The sequence below is a fragment of the Neophocaena asiaeorientalis genome, unplaced genomic scaffold, assembly GCF_003031525.2.
Source record: "Neophocaena asiaeorientalis asiaeorientalis breed wild unplaced genomic scaffold, Neophocaena_asiaeorientalis_V1.1 scaffold182, whole genome shotgun sequence".
Classification (NCBI taxonomy): Eukaryota; Metazoa; Chordata; class Mammalia; order Artiodactyla; family Phocoenidae; genus Neophocaena; species Neophocaena asiaeorientalis.
The window spans coordinates 4,731,408-4,744,351 of record NW_020174648.1 but is presented as its reverse complement, the minus strand read 5'-3'; the positions used below and the strand labels follow the sequence as shown (position 1 = coordinate 4,744,351).

The window sequence follows — 12,944 nt, the reverse complement described above, 5'->3', positions numbered from 1 at the left end:
GAAAGCAAATATGTAAAATCAGATTAAGGTAGACAACTGCTAGAGCCCCGCCTGCTCTGGGTCCTCCCAGAGCATGCAGCAAGTTTTCCATTCATTCATGCATTCATTCAACAACTATTTACTAATGGGCACCTACCATGTGCCAGGCATGGAGATGCAGCGGGAAGTAAGGCAGATAAGACGCCCTCCCTGATGAAGCTTCAAGCCTAGAACACAATTTTTTAAATTACTGCTTTAAAAAACTGGTCCTGGGCCAAATTCTGAAGAAAAAAAAATCCTTTCCTCTGCACTCCCACTCCTCCCATTTCTCATCAACCCCAGATGGCCCGATAACTCTTTAGACAGTAACAGAAATATCTTCTGACAAAAAGAGAAGTGCATAAGTCATCCTAAAAATCATACATCCTTACCAAGTAATTAATTACCTGGAGACAACCTATTTTTAAGTACAAATTTAAAACTCACAGCATTCTACAATAAAGCATATATTAAAAGGTACCCTAAAGCTGGATCAGCACTGACTGTCATTATAAACTGAAGTTTAGTAAAAAAACAATCCTTATAACTGGCTACTGCAAAAAAAATAAATATTTAACTTGAATACTTTCAAACTATGGCAAAAGTGACACTGGAACGTCATATCTACATTAAATTAAAAATAAAAAATTTTCATTATCGAGGCCAAGTTAGACAAGACAGTAATAGGGATACAAAGTATCAGAAACTCAAAAGAATTACTTCTTTTGTTTGTCTCAAAAGTAAAGTGCTTTCAGAAACTTTTCCCAAGGTTTCAACAGATCCAGAAGGGACAAAAGAACTGCAGAACACAGGGCCCAGAATGCCTTAGTTCAAATCTTAGTTCTGTCATTTACTAGCACTGTGTTGATCTTGGACAGGTTAGAAAATTTCTCTCTACCTCAATTCCTCATCTGTAGAATGAGATTAATAGCAATGCCTTACTCCACAGTAAAGATTAAATGAGTTAGTGAAATACTTACAAGGTCATGTAAAATACTTACAATGGTGTCTGAAGAAAAGTAATCAAACACTACATTACCAGCAGCAAAAAAATGCCACAATATATAATCATTTTCTTCTTATGAATTTACTAATGCCTGATGTAAGTCTATTTCAAGAGTTTGAGAAAATATAAGCAAAACTGTTAACATAATCTGTAAACTACAGAGGGAGTGTATAGCAATGTTAACCAAAACAATCTAGGTATGCAACATTCAAACCAAGAATTCAACAGCCATTGCTACTAAGTATTCAGTAAGTTTAAACAATGCAGTTTCATTCCTCTCTGGTGGTCATGAATACCTAATTCAAGAAAAAAATGCAAAATGTTCCATTATTGCTGTGTGTAAGAAAAGTTCTCTATCCTTTCTATTACTTGGTGACGTTAACCTAGGACCATCTAGTATTTATGAGAATGAACTTCACTATAAGCCACTGATTTCCATACCTTGTCTATTGTCTATTAGCTGAGACATTGTCAAAGTAAACAAATGCTGCCACCTTGTGGACTCATGAGTATGGGGTTAAATAACCCAAAGTGATCCATAAGCAAAGGAAGACAAATTTTAAAATGAGTTTCCAGTTCAGCTTTTTCTCTCAGTGAGATTCTCACTGCAATAAATGACCAACATTAAATACATGTCATGCCATTTTACAGTAAGAATAATTTCTTTTACAATGTAATGAAATAATGCACCAAATTCAACATTATTTATCATCTCTAACAAGTCTTCACCCCTCTTTCCAAAAGAAATTCTTCATTAAATGTCCTAATTTGCAAGGAATTAGAAGTCTTTAAAATGAATTTATTATCAATGATGTGTCTGAATGTGAGAAACTAGAAAAAGCAAAAAATCACCAGGACTGTGAAAGTTTCAAAGTCCCTTCAATACTATGGATACTATGGTCCTTTGCTGCTGCCTACTATAGTTCTTCAAGCATTCTGCCTGATAAACTTCCTGAATTGGAAATTTTTCCTTCAGAAATGTTAATTCAATGTAAATAAGAGAAAAGAATGGATGTCAACATGAAGATGAAACAACTAAAGGTACCTTTAAATTTTTTATTTTGCTTGACATATTTTGATATAACTAATCTCACCTTCAGTAAGTATTTTTCTAAACTGAAATCTTGTCTTCCCATAACAGTAAATGTCTGCCTTAGAAAACATAGCACTCTGATATAAATGTCTTTATATGATCAAGGTTTACTTATTTTTTAAAAAACAAAATTACATTATATCAAGCTAAAATGGCTTTCAGGAATGAAGAATAGCTCTTACTCTTTTTTGAATACCTAGAGATGTATAACCAATCCTACATTTTCTAACTAGAAATGCTGCTTTTGTAATATGAAGTTAAGAAGGAAATTTTTATTTTGTTTTTGGTTTTTTGTTCATTTTTAAATAGAGAAGAAAATACAATATAGGATGAATTCACAATGGTCAGGGACATTAACTGTTATTACAACAGAGTTCTAATCTGCATTACATTTCAGTTGGGTAGAGCCATATAATTATAAGTGTGTACATACCAGATCAGTATTATTTCTTCTATAAAGGCACTGAAATAAAATTGAGAGCTCTCCTGAATACAAGCATCAAAGCTGGCCTGTTCATGATTATACTCCTAGCCTCTCCCACACTAGGTAGTCAATGAATTTTTGTTAAATAGGTTAATTACTAATTTAATTAATTAGTTAAACAAAACCCACAATTTACTGCATTTTAAAACTTTAATCACTCCAGTGCCTGACTAGGAAAACTTACACTGCCAACATATAGAAAAATAAATAAATGTATGATTTTTGTCTTGTTACCAAGTTAAACAACAAGCTTGAATACAATAAAAGATTTAATGCAATAGTCTCTTTAGCTAATGGCCTGAATTTCAAGATCAATATTCATATACATAAATAAAAATCTCAGTCATGAAAATGGAAAAGCACATGTAGTTTCAGTAATTTTTAAAAAGCTAAAAATTGTCAAATTCCTGATCCACATCAAAAACATTTTTTTAAGGCTTCTTCATTCTATCTAGAAAATTTGAACATGGACTAGCAATTTGATGATTCCAAGGGACTACTGCTAATTGTGTTAGAGGTGATAAAGCCCTGTGGTTATACAATATCCATATTTTAAGACATAGAGATTCTTAAGAATCTACAGTTGAAATGACGTAATACCTGGGATTTGCTTCAAAATACTTAAGCAAAGAAATTAGGAATGAAGGGTATAAACAAAGCAAGTATAGCAAAATTTGGATCACTGATGAGTCTGGGAGATGATTGTATAAAGGATTATATTCTTTCCATCTTTATGTATATTAGAAAATTTATTAAAAATTTTTAAAGAATGGTCAAGTGATGAAGATAAAAATAATACAAATTAATAAAAAAAGATAACTAGAAAACCCCAATATTTGAAAACTAATGTCTCAGTAATCCATGAGTCAAAATAAAATGAAATTTGAAATTTAAAAGATTTTTGAAATGAGTGAAAATGAAAAATATCATATCCTTGATATAATAACAATGAACAATCTAAAAAGAAAATTACAGAAACAATTTCATTTACACGAGCATCAAAAAAATATTTAGGAATTAACAAAGGAGGTGACTTGTACAATGAGAAGTACTAAACACTGCTGAAAGAAACTAAGATATAAATGAAAACATACCCCATGTTCATGGACTGGAAGGCTGAATATTGTTAAGATGTCAAATACTACCCAAAGTGATCTACAGATTTAACGCAATTCCTATCAAAATCCCAATGACTTTTTTTTTCAGAAATAGAAAAGCCCATCCTAAAATTCACATGGATTTCCAAAGGACCTGAAGTAGCTAGAGGACTCATACTTCCTGATTTCAAAACTTACTACAAAGCTACAGTAATCAAAAAACATAGATAAAAACAGACATATACACCAATGGAATAGAAGAGAGAACACAGAAATAAACCCTTGCATATGTGGTCAAAGGATTTTTGACAAGAGTGCCAAGACCATTCACTGGAGAAAGGACAGTTTTTTCAAAAAATGGTTCTGAGAAAACTAGATATTCACACGCAAAAGAATGAATTTAGATCCTTACCTAAAACTATATACAAAAATTAATTCAAAATGGATCAAAAACCTAAATCTAAAACCATAAAACTCTTTTCACAACCTGGGATTTGGCAATGATTTCCTGGATATGACACCACAGGCACAAGCAACAAAAGAAAAAATAGACAAATAAGACTTCATAAAAATTTTTAAACTGTATGCACTGACAACAGACAATATCAAGAGTAAAAAGGCAACCCACAGAATGAGAGAAAATATTTATAAATCTGATAAAGGAATAATATTCAGAATATATAGAAAGCTCCTGAAACCAACAATAAAAAACAAACTCAATTTAAAAATGGACAAAGGACTTGAAAAGACATTTTCCCGAAGAAGATATACAAATGACCAATAAGCATGTGAAAAGACATTTAACATCAGTAATCATTAGAGAAATTCAAATCAAATCTAGGCAATCAAACCTAACCTCATACCCAGTAGAATGGCTACTATCAAAAAAACAAAATAAATACTGGCAAAGATGTGGAGAAATTGGAACCCTTAGGCTCTGCTGGTAGAAATGCAAAATGGTATAGCCCTGGTGGAAAATAGTATGGCAGTTCCTCAAAAAATTAAAAGTAGAATGACCATTTGATCCAGCAATTCCATTTCTGGGTATATACCCAAAAGAATCGCAAGCAAGGTCTCAAAGAGATAGTCTTACCCATGTTCACAGTAGCATTATTCACAGTAGCTAAAACATGGAAGCAACATAAGTATCCATTGACAGACAGACAGATGACCAAAATGTGTTATATACATGCAATGGAATGTTATTCAACCTTAAAAAGGAAGGAAATCCTGACATATGCTATAGCATGGATGTACACTGATGACACCACACTAGTGAAATAAGCCAGTCACAAAAAGACAAATATTGCACCATTCCACTTATATGAGATACTTGCAATAGGCAGAATCATAGACAAAGAAAGTAGAATGGTGGTTGCCAGGACTAGGGGCAAGAGGCAACAAGGAGTTATTGTTTAATGGGTACTGAGTTTCAGTTTTACAAGATGTCAAGTATTAAAGAGATGGATGGTGATGACAGTTGCACAGTATTATGAATGCACTTAATACCACTGAACAGTTATTAAGATGGTAAATTTTATGTCATGTGTATTTTACCAGAATAAAAAAAAATTGGAAAAAAGACAAGATATCAATCATATCAAAATCTGTGAGATGCAGTTAATGCAACACTTGGAGGGAAATTTATAACACAAATTATCTGTATTAGAAAAGAAGAAAGGTTTCAACTCAATCACTTCAGTTTCTCCCTTAAGAAACTAGAAAGATAAGAGCAAATTACTCCAAAAGAAAGCAGAAAATGGGAAATAATAAAGTTAAGAGTAGAAATCAATGAAACAGAGAACAGAAAAATAGACAGTATCAATAAACCAGGAGCTGGTTCTTTGAGAAGATCAATAAAATTGAAAACTTCTAAGCCAGACTATTAAGTATAAAAAAAAGGGAAACAAATTTCTGAAATCAAGGATGAGAAAGGAAAAATCATTACAGAATCTAAAGACATCAAAAGGATAATAAAGGAATACAATAAACACTTGTATGCCAGTAAATTCAACAACCTAGATGAAATGGACAAATTCCTTGAAAGGCACAAACTAAAAATACTGCTCAATCAAGAAGAAACGGATAACCTGATTAGCCTTACATCTCTCCTAAAAATTGGATTTGTTTTTAAAAATCTTCCCTCAAAGAAAACTCAAAACCAAGATGGCTTCACTGGGGAATTGTACAAAATATGTAAGGAAGAACTAACACCAATTCTTTACAAACTCTTCTAAAAAACTGAAGAGGAGAGAGAGCATTTATTAGGAGAGCACATCTTGTCATTAAAACCACACAAAAGAATTACAAGAAAACAAACTGCAGCCCTATGAGGCGGATACTAACAATCATTACATTTTAGAGATAAATTGAGGACTGAAGAGATTCAGAAACTTGCCTAAGACCGCAGAGCTAAAAATTGGCAGGCAAGCTGGATTTCAGAACAGAGGCTCTTAACCATAACACTATAACTGCTTCTCAAATTCAATTAAATTCTAGACACTCCTGCAAAAGAAAATAGTAAGAAAATAGTATGCTGCCCCATACTTACCTAGAAACTATGCTGGAACCATTATAGAGATCACTAGCATATGATAATGTAGCCAAAGGTCGTACTGAATTATATCGAGTAAACTTGGACAAGCATTCCTGAAATTCATCCAACTGGCTTGCAGTTCGACTGTCATCTATATGAAGAAAACAAAATAAAATAAATGAATTGAACTGAAACATAAGTCAAAGAGCAATATCCACAGACTAAAAACTATATACTAAACACAAACAACAACTCTTCAAGAGTACTTAGAGAGGACTAACATACACAAATTATTGAGCTGATCTTTCAACTTTTAAGAAAAATTTCTCAGTGGTTCTTGAAAGACACAGTCTCTTTCAACACCAGTAAGAACATACTGTGAATTCTTTTTCTTTTTTAAGCAATAAGTTCTTGCAAAAACAAAAAAAGTACCTCTGATCAAGAGACGTTAAATCATTTATTAAAACAAAATCCCTTATCAATGAAGAAGGTGAGGGTGGAGAGACAAGTACATATACTGGACAGGGTATTTGTTAAAGGAACATATTTACAGGGATACATCTTCATGTTCATGTTTACTTATAGTCAAAACACAATAATAACATAGTTTAGATTAAAAATTGATTTTTAAGTAAAAAGAAAGTGAAATATTTGTTCACATAATACTTTGAAGTGTTTCAAATCCAATTATGGGAAGAGAGTAAAAAACTGCAGTGTATGAATTATTAATTTTCAAAATCAAACTTAAAATAGGTTCACTCGGGCTTCCCTGGTGGCGCAGTGGTTGAGAGTCTGCCTGCCGATGCAGGGGACACGGGTTCGTGCCCCGGTCCGGGAAGATCCCACATGCCGTGGAGCGACTAGGCCCGTGAGCCGTGGCCGCTGAGCCTGCACGTCCGGAGCCTGTGCTCCGCGACGGGAGAGGCCACAACAGTGAGAGGCCGGTGTACCGCAAAAAAAAAATAAAAACTAAAGATAAATAAAATAAAATAAAATAAACAAATAAAAATTGGTTCACTCAAATGTTTTGGTGCAATATGGAAAACAATAATTCCATCCAATAGAACTCTTTACAAATACTTTGAGTAAAGTCCATTTCAGTAAACTATTCATAACTAAATGATGTGGAATTTAAGTCACGAAATCAGGTTATAAAGGACCTGAGAAGACAGCTAATTTACTCTCCAATGTAGAAACAGGCCTACAGTAAAAGCATGAATAAAAACATTGTTTTTCAAAACTGCTTAAAGTTTGGACTTGCATTTTCCCTTCCAAAGAAAGAAAAGAACACAATTACTTTAGTTAGCTTTCTATATTGAAACTTGAAATAAGCCTGTTATAACACAGTGTTTTCATACCTTCTTCCTTATTCTTAGCTCATATACATATACACACAGAACTTTTTTAAGGTAAACTTTTGTGATTTCCCTTCTTAAATGTCCTTTGAAAATACTAGTAAGCAAAAAGAAATTAAGCTGTAAGAATCATTAAGTCAAAAGAGTTACTATTACTCTACTATATGATATATAATAAAGAATTTATTTATTTTATCTGGAGATTTCCAGTTATCTTGAATTGCTGACATGAAGTACTTTATCTAACAATTATTATAAAGAAAAATGAACAATTATTTGAGGAAACTAAGTAAGCTTCTGGCCCTAATATTTTACATTTTAAACATTTAAACACTAACTTAACATAGTCATCTAACAACCTACATTAAAAGCGCTCAATTTTGTAGTGTTTCCATTCTAGAAAACAAAAAAGGAACAAACCCAATTAGCATGAAATATCAAGATGTTATTGAGCTAAAGTACTTGGTCCACAAAAATTATTCTCAGGAAATTCAACAAATGATAAATAAAACATAGGTTATTGCAAAAGTGGGGGAGGTATCAACTGCACTGCAAAGTGGTTTGGATACAACATGCATCCAACCATGTAACTGGTTCTTTTTATATATAACCCTATTACTGTGAGCTACGTAATGCAGTAAATACTGAAAAGACAGTTACTTTATAGCTAACCATTTAAAAATTGTTTTAATATTAATATATTCTTTCAACATTTTGACATCAATCCCTAAGTACATAAAATTCACAAGCATTCAAGAATGTCTATTCTGCAGAAGATCACAATCCTTTTCTAGGGTAGTTGAACTTCCAGCCATCATATCCACTCATTTAATACCTACTTTCAACAGAAGTTATAAAAATAACACTAAAAGCAGTTATTTCAGTATCTGAAAGCATAGGGATTAGATTTCACTTATCTGGTTGTAAAAAGGTAGGATTTTGTTTGCTTGGTTGGTTTATGATCAATACCCATACATATCTGATGGCATATCACCCTTCCTATTCTAATTACAGATTAGTTTGCAAAAGTGTGTTCAGTGTCTCTTCTCTCTTCTAATCTTTATAATTTAGCTTCTCTTTCAATTACAATTAAGAGTTCAAAGCATTTTTTCTTAGTCTTCATGTCTCATTTTCATAGATGAAAATAAAAGTTGGGGATGGGGAGTGTGTTCTCATTTGAAGATATACAAAAGGGCAATCAAACTCTTAGGTACCCCATTACAAAGAAGTTTAAATTTCCTCTTTACAGCCAAGGACACTAGGAGGGACTCCATATTCAGCAATATGATCAGTGTAGACACTGCAAATTTGTTAAGTTAAATTTGAGATTCCTAAAAACTAAAGACAACATGTGTTAAGTACAATACAGCCATGTCTACAAAAATAAAAATCTAATCTTCCTCCTGGTTTTAACTTACTAGTCTACCTCCCTATAAAGCTATATCTCCAAAATAAATTAAATTGGTTTGTGATTACCTTTACTATCCCACAGCATGCTTATGCTATAGTTATTTACAAATTATTAATCAATAGCCTACTCCAATCTCTCTTTCCCATCTTGCTCTCCCTCTTTTTTTAATGTCTGCCATTTGCCTGTGGTTGTATTTCAACATCATACCAACAAATAACATCTGAAAGGGTTAACATGAACCCTCTGCCAGTCAGTAGAATGTAGGTCTAAGACTACTTTCAATGTAACAGCTTCCTACTATAGCTTATAGACTATTACAGAAGTTTAATAAAGGGCTCAATTCTCAAGACAATACAATGAGAGCTTTGCATCTGTATGAAAACTGTTGACTATTAATTTCAAACACACTTATAAACAAAGTTTGGCTTTCTTCTAGTCTTCAGAGGAAAAATGCTATGTGAACCTATATACATTTTTCTGCCACCTCCAGTCCTGAGGCAAATTTCTCCAAAGATTCTCTCTCTATAATGTGTGGATTATAATACAAACATGCCTATTCAAGAGAAAACCAAGGAAAAATTTTTAACAATTAATAAAATAACAGACATTTTTTTCCTTGGTGGTCCTCATTTTGAGCAGGTGTATTACAAATGACATCAATTAATTGAGAATCTAACTTATACCAAGCATTGTATTTTACATGCATCATCTATAAACCTTAAAAAAAAAAATACCCTGCTGGGTCGGTATAAATGTCCCTACCGCACTGGTGAGCAAAGACACCAAGAAAGGCTAAAGATCAGAGAACTAACAAAAAGGGAACAGAACTCGGTTACTTTTCTATAGCAATAAAAATATTCTATACTATTGTGTACAAATCTTTGCATAAGTTATTTCCTCTACTTTGAATATGTTTCTAATTACCTTTTTTAGTTAATTAATACTAGCCTTGACTAAATACAACATCTCTGAAATCCCTACAGGAATCATTTTCTCACATTTCTCCATTTTCAACATGGCATGGCTTTTTCACTCCCAGTTATATTAGTGGTTATTCTTCTCTATTCCCTTAATGCCCTTTGCGTATGTATATAACATAAAATATCACATAGAATTATTATTATTATTTTTTTTTTTGCGGTACACGGGCCTGTCACTGCTGAGGCCTCTCCCGTTGCGGAGCACAGGCTCCGGACGCGCAGGCTCAGCGGCCATGGCTCACGGGCCCAGCCACTTCGCAGCATGTGGGATCCTCCCGGACCGGGGCACGAACCCGTGTCCCCTGCATCAGCAGGCAGACTCGCAACCACCGCGCCACCAGGGAAGCCCGACACGTAGAATTATTTACCTGTTGCTTCCCCCCACTAAATTCATAATACTCCTTGACGACAAAAACAAGTACTTTCATCTTTTTATTCTTAGCACAGAGGATAGTGCTTAGAACTTAATAAATGTTGAAGAATAGAAGGCAACCGAATGGAACTTATTTTTGCTAGCTACATATTCATGGCTGATTTGTTTTTAACTTTATACAGCTCACTATATACAGATAAAAAATTCCCAAATGAAGAAAGAGAACAAACATAGATATGGAAAAGCAATGTTCTCCAAGATGTCTAAGAACCTCCACAATACTGTGCTACACTATGTTGAAAACAGACACTTTTGCTTTCCATAAATCCAGCATAAAGCTAGATTTGGATATGAAACATGAATCTGAGATATTTTAAGAAGTCCTGAATGTACCTGAGATACGAGACATCCTTGTAGAAAAGTAACATTGCTCTAAGTCTTCAAAATGAGCAGTGAGTCGTTTTCGTCTTGATGCTAATGTGCTGTTATACCAGGGCTGTTTCTTTGTCTAAGGTGATAACAAGAAAAGACACTTGTAACTCAGAACAAATCATACTATTTCTCTGCACAGAATATCCAAATGCTTGAATATTTAATTTCAAAAGTTCACATTAAAATACTTACAAATAGCAAAATCCCATAGTTCTTAGACCATATTTCGAATTCTTATTTTAAAGGGAAAATAGGTCAATTTTATGAGAATAAAATGAGAAGCTTCTTTCAAGTCTCCAAATTAAATGAAGATAGAATCTATTATAAGGGCTATTCTAAAAAGTAGAATTTTGAGAATTTTACTTTAATATGCATCAATTGTTAGAAAACAATTACCAAAAGAAAACTAATTACTGCTTCATCATCCCTATATTGCAACCTATACCTTGTGAATAACAGGAAGACTGCTTGGCTGTACAGAATAGGTATTTAAATTAACACTGATTATTAGGTTAAGGGGTAGTTAATATGTATAGTTTGACATATACATTAGAAGACCCAAATAACTAAATCACATATACACACACACACACACACACACACACACACACACACACACACACATATATATATATACACTTAGAGAACAACAACAAATCTGAAATATACTGGCATATAAATCTTATTTAAAAAGTTTATAATCCTAAATATATAATACTACCAATACCATGTTAATTAAAAGGGTATGAAAACCCTTCCACAAATGGTTACTATTATGCTTGTGGCACATTAACAGATAAAGAGATAAGACACATAATGAGATCCTGAGATGACACAAGTTCACCAATAAGAATACCAGAACTGCAAATGTATTAAGTAAGAAATATTAAGTTACTACAATGAACAAAAAACACTTATCTAAAGTGAACTCCTGCTAAAAGTAAATGGTAACTAAGATATATTTTAAAGTTGTGCTTGGATCAAAAGAAAAAAAGGACTATTTTCCAAAAGATAAACAACCAAACAGGAAGCTGAACTCAGAGAGGTAACAGTAAACAAAATATAAGAGTGTAGAAAAGGGGAAACAAGGGGACAATCTGATTTGAGGACAAATACCTACAAAAGAACAAGTATTAGATTTGGAGAATAAAAAGAGAATTTCCAAAGTGGAAGATAAATCTGCAAAAATTATTCAAAATGCAGGAATAAAGTCAAGAAGAAAGAAAAATTTGTAAGACAAGAGACATAGGAGACAGGATAATAAGGTTTATTCCAGAAAAAGATGTCAGAATAAAAATAGTGAAGGTGATCCAGGACCTTGGAAAAAGAATGGAGACAATGATCGAGAAGATGTAAGAAATGTTTAACAAAAACCTAGAAGAATTAAAGAACAAACAAACAGAAATGAACAATACAATAACTGAAATGAAAAATACACTACAAGAAATCAATAGCAGAATAACTGAGGCAGAAGAACGGATAAGTGAACTGGAAGACAGAATGGTGGAATTCACTGTTGTGGAACAGAATTTAAAAAATGAATGAAAAGAAATGAAGACAACCTAACAGACATCTGGGACAACATTAAACGCAAAGACATTCGCATTATAGGGGTCCCAGAAGGAGAAGAGAGAGAGAAAGAACCTGAGAAAATATTTGAAGAGATTAGAGTCAAAAACTTCCCTAACATGGGAAACGAAATAAACACCCAAGTCCACGAAGCACAGAGCATCCCAGGCAGGATAAACCCAAGGGGAAACACGCCAAGACACACAGTATCAAACTGGAAAAAAATGAAGACAAAGAAAAATTACTGAAAGCAGCAATGGAAAAACAACAAATAACATACAAGGGAACTCCCGTAAGGTAAACAGCTGATTTGCCAGCAGAAACTCTACAAGCCAGAAGGAAGTGGCATGATATACTTAAAGTGATGAAAGGGAAGAAGCTACAACCAAGATTACTCTACCCAGCAAGGATCTCATTCAGATTTGATGGAGAAATCAAAAGCTTTACAGATAAGCAAAAGCTAAGAGAATTCACCACCACCAAACCAGCTCTACAACAAATGTTAAAGGAACTTCTCTAGGTGGGAATCATACAGACTGAAAGTGAGGGGATGGAAAAAAGATATTCCATGCAAATGGAAATCAAAAGAA

At 33.2% G+C, this 12,944-nt stretch overlaps 1 protein-coding gene across 1 annotated transcript in view; it reads right to left on the bottom strand.

Moving 5' to 3' along the window:
* Nucleotides 1-12,944, bottom strand: part of COP1 (COP1 E3 ubiquitin ligase) — a 269,589-nt gene that overhangs the window by 134,903 nt on the left and 121,742 nt on the right. The window contains 2 exon segments of the mRNA XM_024758830.1: nucleotides 6,250-6,385; nucleotides 10,747-10,861. Coding sequence (XP_024614598.1) covers nucleotides 6,250-6,385; nucleotides 10,747-10,861 — 251 coding nt within the window.